At 33.6% G+C, this 20219-nt stretch overlaps 2 protein-coding genes, 1 long non-coding RNA gene and 1 pseudogene across 6 annotated transcripts; 1 reads left to right on the top strand and 3 right to left on the bottom strand.

The window, feature by feature from the left end:
- Positions 1 to 2637: 2637 nt before the first annotated feature.
- On the top strand, positions 2638 to 5740 carry LOC145119671 (putative methyltransferase PMT10). Its single transcript, XM_079055375.1, has 9 exons — positions 2638 to 3402; positions 3488 to 3637; positions 3715 to 3985; positions 4079 to 4189; positions 4307 to 4466; positions 4543 to 4800; positions 4896 to 5018; positions 5094 to 5171; positions 5268 to 5740. Exons 1-9 carry the CDS (start codon positions 2761 to 2763, stop codon positions 5467 to 5469), a joined length of 1995 nt encoding a protein of 664 aa, XP_078911501.1. The 5' UTR covers positions 2638 to 2760; the 3' UTR covers positions 5470 to 5740.
- A 2117-nt stretch (positions 5741 to 7857) lies between these two features.
- Positions 7858 to 9181, bottom strand: LOC145118811 (uncharacterized). The gene is made up of 3 exons (XR_013713510.1): positions 9094 to 9181; positions 8082 to 8251; positions 7858 to 7970 (listed from the first exon to the last, which is right to left on the bottom strand). It is a non-coding gene; the product is annotated as an uncharacterized LOC145118811 (long non-coding RNA).
- A 1305-nt stretch (positions 9182 to 10486) lies between these two features.
- Positions 10487 to 13926, bottom strand: LOC145122461 (serine/threonine-protein kinase TIO pseudogene; annotated as a pseudogene).
- Positions 13704 to 18195, bottom strand: LOC145118810 (serine/threonine-protein kinase TIO-like). Of its 4 annotated transcripts, none has more exons than XM_079054474.1 (14): positions 17895 to 18195; positions 17787 to 17817; positions 17580 to 17672; positions 17401 to 17475; positions 17221 to 17313; positions 17081 to 17121; positions 16882 to 16965; positions 16190 to 16262; positions 16039 to 16107; positions 15859 to 15939; positions 14935 to 15047; positions 14666 to 14836; positions 14451 to 14546; positions 13704 to 13964 (listed from the first exon to the last, which is right to left on the bottom strand). In XM_079054474.1, exons 9-12 carry the CDS (start codon positions 16081 to 16083, stop codon positions 14785 to 14787), a joined length of 291 nt encoding a protein of 96 aa, XP_078910600.1. In that variant the 5' UTR covers positions 16084 to 16107; positions 16190 to 16262; positions 16882 to 16965; positions 17081 to 17121; positions 17221 to 17313; positions 17401 to 17475; positions 17580 to 17672; positions 17787 to 17817; positions 17895 to 18195; the 3' UTR covers positions 13704 to 13964; positions 14451 to 14546; positions 14666 to 14784. The 4 variants fall into 4 exon arrangements, with proteins under 4 accessions (XP_078910600.1, XP_078910601.1, XP_078910599.1 ...); XM_079054475.1 differs by having other exon boundaries at positions 13704 to 13975; positions 14451 to 14549; positions 17895 to 18194; XM_079054473.1 differs by having other exon boundaries at positions 14451 to 14549; positions 17895 to 18194.
- Positions 18196 to 20219: the final 2024 nt, after the last annotated feature.

Raw genomic sequence — 20219 nt, 5'->3', positions numbered from 1 at the left:
GGCGGGGCCCGTATCCCATAGTAGCCGAGTGTGGGCGGGGCCCGTATCTCGTAGTAGCTAAGTGTGGGCGAGGCCCGTATCTCAGAGTCAAGGGAGTGTGGGCGGGGCCCGTATCTCCACGAGTGTGGGCGGGGCCCGTATCTCCTAGTTGCATGTTATGTGTATGGTATGTGGTAGTTTGGGGAGACTCACTAAGCTTCGTGCTTATGGTTTTCAGTTTTGGTTTCAGGTACTTTCGGTAGCAAGTGGAAGGGCTCGGGATGAGTGCAGTGCACACACCATTGTTTAGTCTGGGATGCTTATACTCTGATATTTTGATATACATTGATATGATGTTCGAGATATTATGACATGTGTTTTGGATAACTATGGTTTTATTAATAATTAAAAAACGAAATTTTTGGTTTGAAATTTTGGGATGTTTCAAATTTCATGAAAATTATCATTCGTTCCAACAACTAGAGAAGAACTGATAAAAGTAAAATGAATACTCGAAAATTAAGAAGAAAAATAGATCTAGAATCACCTAGTTGTTAAATTTGTATATGGAGAATAGAGAATAATATATCTCTATTTTGACGTGGAATAAATCAAATGGGACTTGGGGGGTCTTATTTATATTGATTGGAAAAACCCTAAAATCCCCCAAAAAGCAAATTGATGGCAACGTCCAACCTCTAATAGGTTGTACGTGCCACCCTGTTGACCGGGTGAACATCCTTGGACTAAGTGTTGTTATCTAGAAGGTTCTTGGAGTTTATCCATGAAGTTGATACGCATGGTTAACTCTAATCGGGTTAGTCTAATCACCTCACACCTGAAAATTTAAATGATGAGGCTCTTTATTATAATTATCACTACAATAAAACAATTCCAACTCCAAATCAACACGCTAGTTCACCAAATTGAATCTGGTCGGAATCATAAAAATCCTCTAAGTAAGGATATTAAGTTTTATAAGAACAAAGATAGTATACCAAAGATAGTATACCATGTTGAGGGGATTCTCACTACTAAGAATGCAATTATCGATATGTGCTCTAGTATAACTAACAAAAAAATGGTAGTCGGATCCAACTTCATCAATATAAGCTCTTGTATGACTGATAAAAAATATTCGTCAAGTCCGGTTCCCGCACCAATTTAATTGACAAAAAATGTTCAATTGGAAGGCATCTATAAACGGGACATGTTGGGAAGTTTACCGAATAAGTATATTTTAATTTAGTTAAATTTGTAAATTAGTAATAGTGTATTTTTTACTTGATTATGTATGGTTTTATCCTTATTAATATCATGCTTGCACATTGGTTGCTAAGATTGTGTTTGACGCACCACATCTAGCTGATAAACTAGTTTATTTTTCAAGTTTGTTTAAATTGACATGTTTGACATGTCAAAAAGTAGCTTATGAGTTGGTTTTTTTAAAAACTACTTACACTAGCTTTTCAAGAGTTTTTTTTTTTTTTTAATTTTTCAAATATACCCCCTAATTAATTATAGAAAAAAATATTATTTTAAATGCCCTTTTATGTCATTCAATAATTTTTCAGCTAGTTTTTATTAAATGTCAAATTTTATTAGCTAGTTTTACCAAACGTTAAATTTTATTAGTTAGTTTTTCAGCTATCAACTAACTTTTCATATATTCTAACAACTAGGTTTTTAATTATCAGCTAGCTCTTCAATTAGTACCCCAAACATAACCTAAATGTTAATAGAGTTGGATATGCAGTCTTTGGTTGTTACCGTATACCATAGTCGAACATTTTTGGACAATTTTTGAGAGGTTAAAAACGAATTTTATGAAATGGAGGTGTATCTCCCGATATAGTTAGAGTCCATAGACTATTGGGTCGGCAAAGACGTGTGCAACCTAGCCCAAATGGACATTCAAGCTTACTTTTTGTGAGGTTGATCTTCTGGGATATTGTTGTACTTTTCTTTAATATGTTTATGGAGTTATTAATTTTAGTATATGACTTGATTTCAGATAAGGACTTATCTCGCCGATATGGATTGTCGCATGCGTATTATACAATTAATAACATTTGATTTTTTCTAGATATCTAATGGATGTGGGTTTTTTAAGATCTAATCTGAATATCAAGTTCCATATGCTAGAAATCGTGGAGATGTTACCAACAATCTAATACCACAATTATCCAACTTTTTTTTGCCCCCTTCAGTTTTGTTTTAACTTAAGTATTCCAAGTATTTAATTCATTGTAAAACTTGATCAATTTCGAAGTTCGAAACTCTGAATTGTAAAACTTAATCAATTTTTATAGGTTTTTCTCTGAAAATATTTCAAACCTATATAATAATTTCGTAATTTGGCCAATTATAAATTGATGCTTATTTTATACTATTATTAAAATAATTGATCAATTTATTAAATGTGATGACCTAATATAGTCATTTTTATGAATATCTACTGAAACAAATCATGTGCAAACAGCCAAACAGGACCATACATGAAAATCCATCAAGATAATGTGCAAAAGATAGACTCGGAACATTATGAACCATAAACGGAACTTTACTGAATATCAGGGACTTTAAATGGAAACTTACTGAATAAGATGGATTATAAATGTAAAGTATCTAATCATTAGGATATCATTTGTCATCTGACAGCTGCTTTTTACTCATATTCCCAAATTTAACTACGTAGAGTCACCGGTACGGACAATCGACATCTCTCACTGACAGAGAGTGGCCGTCACTCCAACGGACCACCGCTGACCGCTCGCCGCCATGAGAGCCGCAACGAGCGTCCCTTCACCGGATCACATCACAAACCCCAAAACATTCATAAAAATTCTAGTCCTGTCGTTCTTCTCCTTATCCCTCTTCTTCGCCGTCAAACACTTTTCCTCCGACACTACCTACTCTCAGGAATTCTCTCTACCGTTCTCCTCCACCACCAACACTACCACAGCCGTCCACGCCGATGTCAATTCCACTGCCAACAGTTCCACCACTTATTTGTCCTCGCCGCCAAACGCGGTCTCTCCGCAACTGCCGCGTCTGCAGCCCGAAGATGTTATTGAGAGGACGGGAATTGTGGACGAGAACGGCGCGATGACGGTTGACTTTGTGATAGGGGATTACGACTCGAGTTTACTTGAGAGTAAGGTTAACGAAAGTTTGGGGGAGAGTGTTGTAGAAAGCGATCAGAATTGGGAAAAAATTGAAAATTTTAGGGTTTGTGATCAGAGTAGAAGAGAGTATATACCTTGTTTGGATAATGTAGATATGGTTTCTAGGTTAAATTCAACTGAAAAGGGCGAGAAGTATGAAAGACATTGCCCAGCAAAAGGAAACGAATTGGATTGTCTGGTGCCCAATCCCAAAGGGTACAAAGACCACATTCCATGGCCAAAAAGTCGAGATGAGGTATGCTGATTTACATTTCTATTTTCTTTACCTAATGCTTGTTCTGTTTTGCTTGTTTTAGTTTCTTACGCTCAACTCACAACAGGTATGGTATGATAATGTACCTCATACACGTCTGGTTGAAGATAAAGGAGGACAAAACTGGATATCAAGAAACAAAGACAAGTTCATATTTCCAGGAGGTGGAACACAGTTCATACATGGCGCAAATCTGTACTTGGATCAAATCTCTAAGGTTTTCTATCTTCAATTACTGTAGATTATAAATTAAGTATCCATGCCTTTGATTCCATCTTTCTACCAAATGTACAGATGGTTCCTGATATTGCATTTGGTCAACATGTTCGAGTTGCATTGGATGTTGGTTGTGGTGTAGCAAGTTTTGGTGCTTTTTTACTGGATCGAAATGTGACTACTCTATCTATAGCACCAAAAGATGTTCATGAGAACCAGATTCAATTTGCCCTAGAGCGTGGTGTTCCTGCCATGGTGGTAGTATTTGCAACACACAGATTGTTATATCCAAGCCAAGCATTTGATTTAATACATTGCTCAAGATGTAGAATAAATTGGACTCGTGATGGTATTCCCCTTTCAATTGTGTTTAGTTTTTTCTTGGTATTTAGTATTTACTGATATTAATTTTCTCTTTACCTTTTGTTGGTTTCTGTTTAAGATGGAATTTTTCTTCTGGAGGTGAACAGGATGCTAAGGGCAGGAGGATACTTTGTCTGGGCAGCACAGCCTGTTTATAAACATGAAGATAAGCTTCAAGAACAATGGAAAGGTGACATGACAATATGACATCTCTATTTACAAAATTCAGTAACACATATATATTATATAGAGACATTGGTTATATATGTCATCATGATTGTTGAATAATGTAGTAAATAAAATACAGAAATGGAGGATCTTACTGGACGCATATGTTGGGAACTGATAGCAAAAGAAGGATATATCGCCACATGGCGCAAGCCTCTCAACAACACCTGTTACTTTACACGTAATCAAAACACACAACCTCCAATATGTGAAGAAAAAGATGATCCAGATAATGTTTGGTGAGTCATGGTTTTATTATTATTATCATCATCATTAACATTATGTTTAAGTTTTTTACAAAGTTGTATCATGTAGGTATGTCCCACTGAAGGCATGTATAACTAAATTACCTGAAAATGGTTATGGAGGTAATGTTACAGAGTGGCCAGCACGCCTTCATCATCCACCAGAGAGGCTTCAAAGTATAAAAATGGATGCTTTTGTATCCAGGAAGGATATATACAAAGCAGAGTATAAATATTGGAAAGAAATAACATTTAGTTATGTTAATGTTTTTCGTTGGAGGACTTTAAATGTACGAAATGTGATGGATATGAGGGCAAGATATGGAGGGTATCAATTATTAAATATTCAATCTATTTCTTTTTCTGATATATGTTATTATAGCATGTTGATGTTGTGTATGATATGATATGATATGATGACAGATTTGCAGCAGCATTACATGATCATGGGGTTGATTGTTGGGTTATGAATGTTGTTCCTGTTAGTGATACCAATACTTTGCCTGTTATCTATGATCGTGGACTTGTGGGCGTTGTCCATGACTGGTATGTAAGAAATAGCAACCTACTTTCATTTATTTATTTATTTTTTATTAATTAAATCTTTTTTTTTTTGGTCAGGTGTGAGCCTTTTGACACATACCCTAGAACATATGACATATTGAATGCTGCTGGGCTCTTCTCCATAGAGCAAAAAAGGTAAAATTTGTAAAATGTTAGGACTTGATGGATAATATAAAACTATATAAGTAACTAAAAGGGTTTTTGTTTTGTTTTGTTTTGATTGAAAAGCAGGTGTAGTATGTCTAGCATAATGCTTGAGATGAATCGAATCTTAAGGCCAAATGGGCATGTGTATATTCGGGATGTTAATTCTGTGATTTATAAACTTGAAGAAATAGCAAAGGCGATGGGATGGATGACACATGTGTTTGACAATGGTGAGGGTCCCAATGCTGGGGTCAAACTTTTGACATGTGAAAAACGCCTTCTATAACACAAAAAACACTTTTCTCGTATTCATATTCCTTAAAAGTATATACCAGATAGCTGCTGCAACATTTATAGCCTTAAACCTTAAACTGATCATTGGAAAACTGGAGCAGGAAGTTTGTTGATGAAGGAAAAAATAATTCTAATAAATAGGTAGAGTTACTTGTATTCATTATATGGATAAATGTTGAATTGAATATATTAATTGATTGTAAAATTAAAAAGATAAGACAAACGGGTATTGGAATGGTAAGTAAGATGACTCATGAATCCAATCCATTTTGGCATTTACTAAAACTTTTATGTAGTACAATTTATAAACAAGGCCGGCCCCTACTCCCTATAGACAATGTGCAATAATGCTCAAAAGTCGAAATAAACGTGCTCCCAAAGCTAAATAATGAGAAAAAGGTTTCAACATTATGTGGATTATTCAATTAATTTTACTTTATAGATGATTGATTTTTAATTCTTGTTGTCTGTTATAATTTTTTTATTATTATTTGAATAACTTTTCAGTTCCTTTTTGGTTTTCTTTTAACCAATCTAACACAACTTTTTATTATATATATATATATATATATATATATATATATATATATATATATATATATATATATATATATATATATATATATATATATATATATATATAACATTTTATGAAATTTTATTTTGAATATTATTAAAAAAATGTGACATTCTTATATTTGATAGAAACAAAATAGAAAGATATAAAAGTCAAATCATATTTTTTTTAAGTGGATTAATAAAAAAATATAAATAAAAATACAATCATATATCACAATTAAATTGACGGAAATTATTCTTGGTGGGCAAGCATTATTTGCATATAGAGAGAGACATGAGTTAGCCCAAGTAGCTAGCACAAACAACGAGTTACATTACAAAGAGAGTAGAATCAGAGCACCAACAGGCAACAGTCCCATTTTGAACTCCTGTCCCAAATAACCATATGTTTTGGTTTAATTACTAGTTTTTCTCATTAACATTATTTATATAATTAAGATATTGCCTAACCTAAACACATACATATATATAAAAGCGAAAAATACAAAAAGAAAAAAAAAGAAGACAATAAGATGGCTTAGTAAATCGATTACAAATTTCATAATTTAAAGCCTCATCATTTTGCTTCTTGTGAGTGTCTCAAATATGTTTGGAGTGACCCTGAATTCGACATTGATATACAAGCCAAGTGAGACGGTTTTTGAGGTGTTGGTTTTCAAGTCTTAGCCGGTTCAGCTCTTCTCTTAGTTCCTCTAAATGCCTCATCTTTCGTTGCCTGGATCGCCTGGCTAATTCACGGTTGGAGATCATCCGTAATATACGCTGTTCTTCACGGAATTCCGAACCGGCGTTGGTCGACACGTTAGACTCTGACCGGGGGAGGGAAGGTATCTCATGGATTTCAGCCGTGGTTGTGTTATTGGTGAGTTGTGATTCGATTGGGTTCAACTCACTTGACGACATAACGCATGCTAATTTCTAACTTTTAAAAGTTTTGAGTTTTGCTTTTGCGGAAGAAATGGAAGAATGGAAGGCGTTGGGTTGGAGCCAAGTATTTATTGACGATGCACCATGTGAACGTGGGGTCCACCAAAAAGTATTTCAACACATCTATCTATGCTTTTTTAACTATTCTCCAAAAAACATTGGACATCTTTGATTGATTTATTTGATTAATCGCTAAAATGTTTTTATCATATGATTAATAAATCGTTCAACTATTTTTTTTGAACTGCCAAAGAACAAAATCTTGATCACTAGTAAAAATACGTTTATGTTCCTTTTTGTCTTCAATTAAAAAAAAATGGACTTTTTTAAGAAATACATGCGGACTATAAAATGAAGCGAGTGTGATGTGAGTTGGCAAGGTGAAATCAATGCCAAAAATTAAGAGCTTAATAGCTAAGGAAACAACCTCAAAAGTAAAGCACATTTCACCTTACTCAAAAACCCAACGTCATATATCCACTTTGTAAATTCTTTATACATGATTTAAATAAAAAACAACAAATTTCATCAATCAAAATCAAAAAGCCGAGAAAGGTAGGCATATATACAATCAATCAAAAAATGCCGTTTCCAAAAAAAAATTGAAATCAAACGGAACACTGAGATTAAAAAATATATATATCTACTAAAGGTAAGAATTAAAGAGAACGAAAATATTGATGGATTTACAATGAAGCTATTAACACGGGTTGGGTTGGCATAATACGTAACAAGTTTTTAAGGTTGAGAGGAGGTTCTGTTGAAAATGACAGAAGCATAGCTGGCGATGCTTGATTCCGGTGATTGGCGGAGTCGTCCAATGACAGGGTACAATTCGGAGGAAGGCAGGAATTGTCTACATGGTGAATGAGCACACATCTTTGCTAACGAAAACAAAGCTATTTTTAGAGGCGACTCATTAATTGCATCTCTCCTGGTTGGGTTAAGAGCAACAACAGAACAGTCCGACACCAATTTCAGCAATGCCTGCGTGCATGCAAGTATATATGCAACATCACTTGCTTAAAAGAACCAAAATTACAAGAAGGGACCAAAAATGTAACTTAATATAATAATATTTAGAGTTTATTATGACACCTGCATTGCTCCTTTAGAGACAATATGTTGAGAAAGTTTGTTGGAATTGCGCACAAGATTACTGAGAGCACCAGATGCGTTTGCTTTAGTTTTATTGTCCTCCTCTGCTGACATCAGCAAATTTGCAAGTTGAGGTATGCATTTTCTCAGCTCTTCATCACTGTGGTATGCTGCATTACCAATCTATAATTAAAATCAAATAACAAGACCTCAGTTTATTATCTATCTGGAATATGTGAGTTGTATCTGATTTTGGTTCCTATTATGCCAAATCTGTGGAAAAAAAAAATCCTTACTTCATCTTTCTGATTTTGATTCTATATCTGGAATTGTGTTTGTATCAGATTTTGATGTTTTTCCTTTTTTTTTTTTTTTTTTTTTTTTTTTCTGCTGTGCAATCTTATGCTTTCGGTTCAAGCTTGTTAGTTTCTGTTTGCTGTTCTTCCCTTTTTTTCTACATTGATTATTAGGGAGCCATGAAACTGAAGCTATCAACAAAATTGTCCTTCCAGGTGTTCTAGACAATGGGAATGATGGAGAGTGGTTTGAGGCGTTAGATGGTGATTGGTTTACGGAGGAAGTAGAAATTCTGTAGAATTATGTATGTATGTTGGTACTTCATAGAAGAGATCATCACCCTCTTTGAATCTTGAAGAATGCAATATATAAAGTTGTCAATTGGGTTGTTACTCATGTTTTTGGAATAAAGAAAAACACTCAAATTAGTTTGTGTATATGTAGAAATTCAATCATTTTGTAAATCAATATAATTGTGATAATGAATTTATATGATTTGATGAATTTTTGTAATTAAGAGAATTGTTTTGACAAAAGTTTACACGAGCCTAATTGTGAGAATTGCTTTTGTATTAAATGATATTGTTATAACTAAATAGATTCATGTTGTGTTGCAAACATAAGGGTAAAATGGTCATTTTGATCATTCAGCAAATTCATACATAACCAAACAACATGGATTCAGTCAGATGTAGATTCAGTCAGAATTTCTAACCCAATCAGCTTCTAACCCAGTCAGCTCTAACCCAGTCGGCAAGTATCAAACGACCCCATCCGAGCACCTATCAACCAACAGACTGATGATTTTGTGCTTTGCCTATAATATGTATGACAAATATCATTTATCAGACAGTATTTTTTTATTTTATTATCAAAAAAGAAAATAATGATACTTGCCAATAAATTATAAAAATAGTCGACACATATTGCCTATAGCACTGCAAGCTTTGGCACGAACATTTGGATCTTGGTGTGTTAGAAAGTCTTTTAAGAGATCCAATATATTTGCTCCATCTATGTGCTCATAAAAAACCTGTAGTCCATTCATCATATGTTTTGGAATTGAATGTATATAACATACTAAAATTATATTATTAAAATAATACCTTATCCATACGAGCCAACTCTGAAATGATCATGAGAATATCTAGAATAACTTCCCGTGGTGATGAAGAGTCAAGCAGCCTTCTCATTTTGTTTGGATCCAAGAGACCTCTTTCAAGGACTTGAACAACAAGTGATCTATGAAGACTCATTTTGGCTAGAAATGCAACTGCTCTTGCAGTGCCTTTTAACTCCATGTGTTCCAAACATTGAATTATTTGACCTGGAATTCCTACCTGTAATGTAAATTTATAAACAATCATCACATGCATAATTCATTTGTTAATAAAATAGATTTATTTTTGTAAATCAATGTCCCATAAACTGGCCCCACAGCCAACATGGAGAAGGTAAATCACAGTGTCACCAAAGCAATAATAATGATGATGATGATTAGACCATTTCCAATAATACCCTTATACTTATTAGTTTCCATAAATTTTACTCATGTTTTTTTATCACAATAACTTTTTACAAGTTTTGGGTTGCAAATTGCTATCATCGATGAAAAAATTCAATTACATTGTTATTATGGGTCAAAAACATAAGTGCATTGCTATTATATGTAAAAACAATAATGTATATTGTCTGTATTGGTACTATATTTGATTTCAAAGTAATTATCATGTTATTAAAACTAATATTAAATTTAATATCCATCATAAATCAGTATGTTCTTGTGGTCTAAATTAATAAAGAAAAAAATTAAACAACTTCAAAATACGAAAATTAAATTTAATGTGTATAATAACTTTATGTTACAAATAACAAAATATTACAGTTAAAAAAACGTTATATATAAGAGTAAATAACAGTTTTGGTCCCTGAATTATGGTGATTTTTGCAATTTGTGTCCCAAAAAGCTTTCTGTTGCATTTTGGTCTTTATTTAAGGTTTTTGTAGCATTTTTGGTCCCTAGCCTAAGAAAATTACTAAACTTTTCATAGCAAAATTGCAGAAATCAGCTATACACAGGGACCAAAAACAGTCTTTTTACTTGGAATTTATACCGAAGCAGCAGCAGCAGATACAGCTGAAGAAGAATTCGGCACATTTTGTATAGCTACAAATGGAAACGCCAAAAGATCAATTACCGCGTTCACGGTATCCCTGATTCCATTCCGCCCTCCACCAGGTCCACTCCAACACCTTAGTACCCTTCAGATGAACAACCGATATCAAATCAGACACAACTTTCACATGCTCTTTTCTAAGCAACACCTGTCGAAACGTGGAATTGCCACCTGGCAGACACTGGCATAATGAGGATACCGTCCAATCGTCCATACAATCCCAACTGGAGATAACCCGATTTGATAATTGATCATTTCCTAATAAATCAACAAGAGTTTGGGGGATTCCACTCGCGCATAGCTGTTGAATCGCTAAAGGCCCACCCCAACGTAGTCTGGATTCCAACAGACCGACACAACCATCTCTGATTCCATTCCAATACGAGAGCTTCCCTCTCATTCCATTCCCATCTGGTGTTGAAATCCTGAGGTAATCACAAAGAGTTGCACTCAGTGGAATTAAAGGCACAGCGATTTCAGAAATTGATGTTTCAACAGAAGGAGAAATTTCGAGGGACAAAATGGATGCGAGTGCCAGCATGGCGGACATGGAATGAGACTGAAATGAATTTTGAACTCGATCACATAAAGAGAAATGGCGTGCGAGGTCGGAGAGGCGAGAACGTTGTTTTTTTGGTGATGATGTCAACATGAATAGAGCTGAATTTCCTCCGGAAGATTTTAAGGATTGTGCGACTGCGGAAAGTACGAGGCATGAATGGCAGATTAAGGTATGTGGATTTGGTAATTTGTTTTTCAGATTATTTTGGTCTCCTGTTTGTTGATCTCTGTCGAAAGAAGCACAAAGTGATAATATGGAAAAGTTTTCTGAAATTATTGTGTTATCGCCACCTCCACTCACGACTGTGGTAACAGGTAATTACTTGTTTTAAGTTTTAACAAACAAAAAGATTATAAATAAATGAAGAATTACCTGAATACCAGAAGACCATGCTGCAGCCTCTTGAACGGCTTTTGATCCAAGAAATGCCCGGGTCACTGCATTCACAATCTTTTCAGAATCCCCACCAATCAACGGTTTAGATTCATCTTCATTAATATTAATCCGATCCAACGAGTGTGAACGGATGGATCTCAATGGAAATGGATTTTCTTTCTCTTTAGTTGAATGAATCTCAGATGCATCGATTAATGACCAAATCGCCCTGCATGCTTCACATGCAGCACCGATGAGATTTGATGAGCCAGACATGAGACTTGTGCCACAAGTAACCAAGCATGAAACCAAAGTGCATGTCTAAAACCCCTGATGTTTTGGCATGATCAAGTATCTCTTTAAGACCTTGGTTTGCTGCTGCCACATCAGCACGCTTGGTGGCTAGGGATGCTTTCAAACCTCGTGCTACTTGAGACAAAACAATTGTGATGCAAGCAGTGGATTCATACACAATTCTTCCAGAAGCATCTTCTGTGTTCTGAGAAACCTACATGTAAAATTTTCTTTCTTAACAGCTATTGTTGTAGAATAGTAACCTGCTTTACCAATTACCGATATGAAAACGTAGTTTATTATTTATAAGAGTAAAATGCATTGTTATTTTCTGCATCTTGCCTTCTCTTATAAAGAAAGTCATGGAAGTGAAATTTTTGTCATTAAATTGATAAATTCAAACTTTTACAAAGAAAGAATTTTACATATACCCTTCTTAAACATCAAAATATCGCATAATTTCTAAATAGACAAAACTGCAAATTTGGTCCCTGTGGTATTCAAAAAACTTTGGATAGGGTCCAAAAAGTTTCCAAGTTTCCGACTTGCATAGAAGGTTCAAAATCAAGAATTTTATGTGATTTTGGTTCAAAAAAAACTTAAAATGACGGTTATGCCTTCTTATTTTCTTTTTTCTTTTTTTTTATAATTATTTTAATACTATTTTGATTTAAAAGAAAAAAACAAAAAGAATTTGCTACCAACCACCCACCATTCATTCTCTCTCTCTCCAAAAGAGAACCTATTTCAAGAAGAATCTGAAACAAAAAATATCGATAATTAAACCCTAAGAAGTGCTATATAGATTTAAAGAACTCTCCGCTATTTTTCACTCGATTACCCCCTTGGAAGCAGAGAGCCAAAGCCCACATCAGCCAAGACAGAGGCGGTGGCTACATCTCCGGTAAACCATGTTCATGTTGCTGCCGGCACCAATGAGCCATCTCATATGCCTAAAGCTATCGTGCCCAGCCAGATATCACAAAACATATTCCATCTAAGATTCAGGGTAGCCAAAAAAACATATTCCAATGTCTCAAGGGTGGGACGAAACTGTAGTCGCTTCTCCATCAGCCTCATCTTTAGAGACACAATTGATGCATCCAAATCTCTTACAATTTCCCTTATTTTAGTTCCAACTCCTTAATTTTGTATTCCTATCTCTATACATCTTCATCTATTTGGTGAATTGGATGTCTCAGGAAAGAAAATTGGAATCGTATGCTTCTAAATAAATCAGAAAAGGAAGAAGGAAAACAATGCACTCCAGGTGCTCATTGAAACAGCTGAAAGAAAAGTACCTTCAGATATTTCAATATATGAAAGAAAAGTACCTTTACTGAGGTTCTGGAAATGAAATACTTCTAAAATACAAACACATATCAGAAAAGAAAAGTGAAGGAATTGGGAATGAGTTCATTGTTCAGCCAAGAAGGAATCTGGAGTGAGAGCATGTTGTAGTCATCAAAGATAGATCAGAAGAAGTTTAACCTTATTGAACATGTTGAGAGGAATACGATTGGTTTTTGAAGCTGGGAAAAAAATTGAAGAATGTGGTTTATTGGGGTCAACTTATGCGTATAATCTAGTAGCAAAATAGTAAAAAAATATGGGTTTTTTCCTTGAGAGAGAGAGAGAGAATGGTGGGGTGGTTGGTAGCAAATTCTTTTTGTTTTTTGTTTTTTGTTTTTTTTAAATCAAAATAACATTAAAATAATTATAAAAAATGAAAAAAGAAAATAAAAGGGCATAACCGTCTTTTCAAGTTTTTTTGAACCAAAATCACATAAAATTATTGATTTTGGACTTTCCATGCAAGTCGGAAACTTTTTGGACCATATACAAAGTTTTTTTGAATACCACAAGGACCAAATTTGCAGTTTTGTCTTTTAAATATCATATATACATTTTGTAAGCTTTTACAATTAATATCACATTTTTCCAAATCAAATCATTTCTTTTTAATACTTTCATACATTTAAAATGAATACAATTCTAAAAAAACAAAACTGACTATATTGCCCCTACTACTAAATAGATTGAATCCTTTTGAACCATGATTCATCTTCAATTCTGCCAGCAAACATCTACCATGCCATAGGCTATCATCGCCTCCTTCCTCAGCCCTGAATGCCGCCATCTGTATGACTTTTTGTGGATTTCTGAATTGCTTAAAACCTACGAAAAACCTTACATTCATAATAGCCTGTCTGATTACAATTACAATTGAACAATTGTCCCTATGTATTATGTAACCCAAATTTTAAACAAAGTATGAAATAGCAGGCTGCATACGCTCTTTCATTTATCAAAAACCTATTAATTGCAAATATTAGAAACCATATTAATTTATAAAATATATGAAATAGATAGTATAATAGTCAATTGTTAAAAATAAGTATTTAAAAGGATTATAAAATGTTTAAAAATAGGATTTGGCCAAATTTGATAAGTTAAAATATTAAAAAGAGTAACTATATGATATTTTGATGTTTAAGAAGGGCATATACAAAAATCTCGCTCTTTTACAAATTTGTATTTATTTGATATTCCTTCCATTTAGTTGTTATTTTTTCAAATATGGGGTCTTAAAGAGATAAATGAAAAAAAGCTAAAAACTTGTACTTTAACTAAAAATTTTATAGAGAAAAATATATAACTAACCTCTTTAAAGAGTGCAACTATGGCAACCCATGCAACTATGGCAACCCAATGTCTGATATATGAATCCCCAAAACAACCACCATAGTTATCCAATAGCTTCTTAATAGTTATCCAAAAAAAACATGTACAGCACAAACACAATTAATCTTCAAAAATCCTAGTTTCTTGAACAAATGCATACTTCTTTTTGCAATTTATAATAAACAATAAAGTACCTTTATCAACAAGTCATTGTAATCTGATTTTTTTATATGAAGAAGATTGGAAGAGAAGCCTACAAGTTCCCAAAATATTTCATCAACCACCCCTGTAGAGTTAAGAGCAGCTGCAGCAACTACGCTTGAAAAATTCTTAGGGACTTGTTTTTATTGACAACATCTTGATCCCTGAACAATTTTGTATGTCATAAAAACAACCCAAAAAACAAAGATACATGATCAAAAACATCATTTTTCAATTAAAATATATATATATATAAATTCACCTGCACACCATGCTTTTGAGAGGCAACAAAATAATTGATAGTGCTTCGTTATCTTGAGTGATTAACTTTGCACCTTCTATAGTGCGAGAGTTATTTTCTAATTTTTCCAAAATCTGACAAAAGGTTAGGAGAATTGAGGGTCTGTTTGGTTGGAATGGAATGACAAAAGAGAGAAATGGAATGCTTGAATTGAGCCATTACATTCATTATCATGTTTGGTGGGCCAGTATGAATGGAATGAATTTTCTTAGGATACATTTTATGTTTATATGTAAATACAATGTGCAGTTTTTTGCTCTAACAACATATGTTCTTTAATCATGATTAATGAACTGTTTATTTAAGGAAATAAAAAATAACTATAACAAATGCTCTCATTAAAACCAAAGTAATAAACAAAATTAAGGACTAATCACAAAAGTAACCACAAATGGGAAGTTTATAGAACAGAATGGCCACCTATTTTAAGAAACAATCAGAACTACTATAAATTTGGTCCCCACCAGAAAATCTTGAGAAAAAAAATTCAACTTTTTATTTCGTGAAAATGGCATCATTTTCATGAGGAAAAAAAACTGAAGAGCAAATTTCACAAAATAGTGGTCTTTTTGTAATACTACATTCCCATTTATTTTTATATCTGTGATTATATTTTCTAGTTATTGTTGAATATAACCTGTCATTTGTTTAAAATCATGAAAGTTAATAAAAAAATTGTGACATTAAAAGTATATAAATAAATATGGGTTATATTGCAACTTCTGATTCCATTCAATAATCACATTCCTTTAAAATGGTTTACTCCATTCCATTCAACAAAACAAACAGTTTTTAATCATTCCAATGGAATGAACCCTTCCATTCCATCATTGAACAAAATAATAAATAAATATATATATATATATATATATATATATAACTAACCGTAGCCTCAACATTTTCAAAAATTTCTGCAACAAATGGATGGTCAAGAAGACGTGGCCATGTCAACCTGTAATGAGGATCCTGCTCTCATAATTTTGACAAACAGTTAGATGTTAATAATAAATAAACTAAGAAAATAATTATAAAAACTAAAACTATCAAAAAAGTTGATAAATATACCTTATTAATCAGACCCTTAAGAAAATTTTTGAATTTTAAACTCATGATGTTTGGGTACTTCACAGGATCCTGGAAGTATATCATAAAGCTTGAATTTTGCATATCAAAAATTATATTTTCACAACTGAACTTTGGTTTAAAGAGCACATACCTCAACGATGTGGCAAATAAGTGGATAAAATGAATTTGCATTAAATGGAGGCTGGCCCACAAATAACTCATACCTGAATTTAATGTTTTGGATCAGTTTATAAATTTAGGTAAGTATTGCTTCTGAGGTATTGCTTTTTAATTTAGGGCAATTGCAAAAAATAGCAGCATACTTTATAAGCCATATACTTTATATTCTACACATAAAATCAATTTACTTATATTTCTTTAAAGATATATAGCAATGTACTTTTATCTTTTAATCTATTATAGCAGCATACTTACATTATGCTACATATTTTTATCTTCTCTTTAATTGTCAAGAAATGAGTAAATTACCTTTTTGGTCCCTGTAGTTTTTACTTTGAGTGAATTACACTTTTGGTCTAGTAGTTTTAATTATTTGCAGAAAAGGAAATGAGCAAATAAAATTTTTGGTCCCTGAAGTTTTTAATTTGAGTAAATTAATACTTTTGGTCCCTGTAGTTTCTTACTTTCTAGAAATGAGTGAATTAAACTTTTGGCTCCTATAGTTTGCAATATTCTACACTTTAGATCCAAGTTTTGAAATTTTTACAAGAACACTAATTTACATTGTTGTTAAGGGTAAAGAATTGTAAGTGTGTTACTATTATGAGTAGAGAAAATGTAAATACATTGTTATTATGTGTAAAGAAAAGGGGGAAAACTTACAAATGACCCCAAGGGACCACAAATCAGCAGTATGGTTGTAGGGTTGTTCTCTTACTAGTTATGGAGCCATGTACAAAGGAGTACCTGAAAGTAATGAATGATGCATAAATGATTATAGAAACCTTTAAAAACTCAAAAACATTGAACACTGACACCTACAGAAAATCTAATAAATATGAAAAAATAAGGATCGTTGTACCTTTAATCGAGCGTAAGACAACTGTATTTGTGGAGATTGCTCTTGCAAACCCAAAATCACAAAGTTGTTTCATATGCAAAAGAGGAATCATAAAGCTGTTTCATATCAAATGAGTGGATGACTATAATAAGTTGTTTTACCTTAACAACACCCCCAACACAAATCAAGATGTTTTGTGGCTTCAAGTCACGATGAATAATACGGTTGGAATGCAAGTAATGCAAAGCTCTGACCTGGAATTGTTTACAAGGTACAAAAAAAGGATATTAACATCAAATTGATATAATTTCAATATAGAAATGCTAATTTAGGAAATGTACCAACTGTTTTGCAATTCTCTGAACTTCTTCTTCGGGAAGGCATTTATCATCCTCTAGATTCTCAAATAAGTCACCCTGTATAGAATTGCATTAAATGAACAACAGTTAGAATCTCAAATAATTTATGAACTCCTTTGCTTTTATATGATAATTGCAAGAGAAAAGTAATAGCTAGTTACATGGGCTAATTCAGTGACAACACAAAACTCTTATGGGGTTTCAACCGAATCCATCATCTGAATAATATTTTCATGCTTTAACTTACTCAAGATCTGCAAGAAGTAGGAACCATGATTCAGCAACAAATATACAAACTATTTATATAGGAATTAAGGTAAAGATCTCAATTTCTTGTCTCAAACTCTGAATGTCCTTTTCAGTTTTACCATGCTTGAGTATAAACTTCATTGCAACAGTCTGACAAGTGAGAAAAATATTAATATAAAAAACTATTTACAATTGTCGTATCAGTAATACTACAAAGTTGTACATACCTGGCCAGTATAGTTTCTTCTTCCCTTGTATACTTTTCAAAAAGACCCTTCGCCTACAAGCTCTATCACATGATAATTCTCTACTCCCATCTATAGATCTTTGACTTCTGTTGTTAATAGTGATTATGAAATGCATAAATTAATCACCGAATAAATGCTAAACAACTGTTTGTTTCAATTCAGAAAATATTTGAAAAAGCGCATAAAAAAGAGTAAGATGAAATTAGTATGCATCAAATAAGGTAACGGAAATCAAGCATTCATGATCATAATGGAAAAGATAAAGAGAAAAACCACAACCAAACAAGGTAGACTAAAAACTAAAACGCTACAAAAAATGAAATTAGGGTTCCCCATTAGGGATGAGATTTAGAACCGGAAAACCGGACTGGAACCGGAACCGTTAGAACCGGAATATATAAAACCGGCTTCGGTTCCGATTCCAGGTTTAAAAATTGGCTTTATCCGGGTTCCGGGTAATCCGGGTTTGGGTCCATCGGGTCCGGGTAAATCGGGTCTAAAACCGGAACCGGTGTTAGGAACCGGAACCACTTTTAGGGCCAGAACCGGTTTTTCTGAAATGTTTAAAAGATGCATATCTCATTCGTTTCAACTCCGATTGACATGCGGTTTTTTCCAACATGTAGTTTAGAGTTTGTACATGATTTTAGACTATAAATTTTCCATTTTTAGTTTTATATTCATTGACTTACAGTCCCCCAAAGTCGAGATATCAAAGCTGAAAGTTTTTAGTTTTTCAGGCTTTTTGTATTATGTGAAAGTTTTAAAACATGCATATCTAATTCGTTTGAAGTCGGATTGACATGTGGTTTTTTCCAACTTGTATTTTACAGTTTGTACATGAGTTTGGACTATAATTTTGTCATTTTTGGTTTAATATCCATTGATTTATAGTCCCCCGAAGTCAGGATATCAAAACTGAAAATTTTCAACTTTTCAGCTATTTGTTTTTGTACTTTATATTCTGTGAAAATGTTAACACATGCGTATCTCGTTCGTTTAAAGTCGGATTGACATGCGGTTTTTTTCCAGAGTGTAGTTTAGAGTTTGTACATGATTTTAGACTATAATTTTGTCAATTTTGGTTTCTTATTCAATGAGTTACAGTCCCCCAAAGTCGGGATATCAATATGGAAATTTTCAAAGTTCAACCCACTAAGTAGTAAGTAGTTACCAAAAAATTCCGGTTTTTCTGGGTTTTCCGGTTCTAAACCCACTTTATCCTGTTCCAACCTACCCACTTTGATGTTTCCGGTTCTAGAACCACTTTACCCGGAACCGAACCGGAACCGGTTCCTATATACCGGTCCGGTTTCCGGTTCTACAAAATCCCGTTAACCGGTTCCGAGTTTTCCGGGTCCGGGTCCATCCGGTCCGGGTTTAGACCAACTTTCATCCTTATTCCCCATCAAGCTTTTGGGACTCACCTAATCGTTGCTGGTAGTGGTGAAGGGATGAACATGAGGAACTAAGAGAAGCCTCTCTCTTATTGTTATTTTGGGATTAGGGTTTCAAATTTTCGGGACAGCGGCAGAATTATTCAAAGCTGGAAGAGGCAAAAAAAACCGTACCACAATGAACCAAGAAGTTGAAGTTGAAGTTGAAGCTGAAGTCGAAGGAGAAGTGAGATCAGACGAAGCTTCTCAAATGGCGATGATAACTTTTTCTATAAGACGAATAATGACATCGGTGAGATTTCCTGCTCGTTAGGTAGCCTTCTATTCGAATAAACCTTCCGAATGTGAACCTAATGTTGTTGAACAATGAATGTGAATATGAACATTATTGGTTATTTAAGACATGAAAGGTTGAATTACCTTATGTTGTTGCTTACCTCGAATTCGTCGAACTGGAACAAACTGTAGTTAGTTGGCGATCACGGGAATTTAGATGGTTTATGTGAAGAAGGGCAAAAGGCGGGAGAAAACATATTAGGAAGGAAATAAAGTTCATTAATGCAATTATATAGAATATAAAACAGAGTTTGTTTTTATCAAAATGATGTTTTTGAAAATTTTATTTTTTAAATATATGTAGTTTTAAAAATATTTTCTAACTACCGGGAGACAATCAAAGATGATGTTATGCAATTCGCTCTTCACTTTGACAAGTTTGGGACCCTTGCAAGAGGTTGTAATTCGACTTTCATATCACTGATCCTTAAGGTCAAATACCTCATCTTCCTTACAGATTAACGCCCCCATCAGCCTTATGGGATGCATGTTTAAAATCACTTCAAAAATCCTTGCTATCCGAATTAAATCAGTCATTGGTGATCTTATTGGGGATGTACAGTGTAACATC

The sequence above is a fragment of the Lactuca virosa genome, chromosome 6 (genome assembly GCF_052849685.1).
Source record: "Lactuca virosa cultivar CGN04683 chromosome 6, Lactuca_virosa_CGN04683_v6, whole genome shotgun sequence".
NCBI classification, from domain to species: domain Eukaryota; kingdom Viridiplantae; phylum Streptophyta; class Magnoliopsida; order Asterales; family Asteraceae; genus Lactuca; species Lactuca virosa.
The sequence above is the reverse complement of the archived record's forward strand: the minus strand, read 5'-3'. Positions and strand labels throughout refer to the sequence as shown.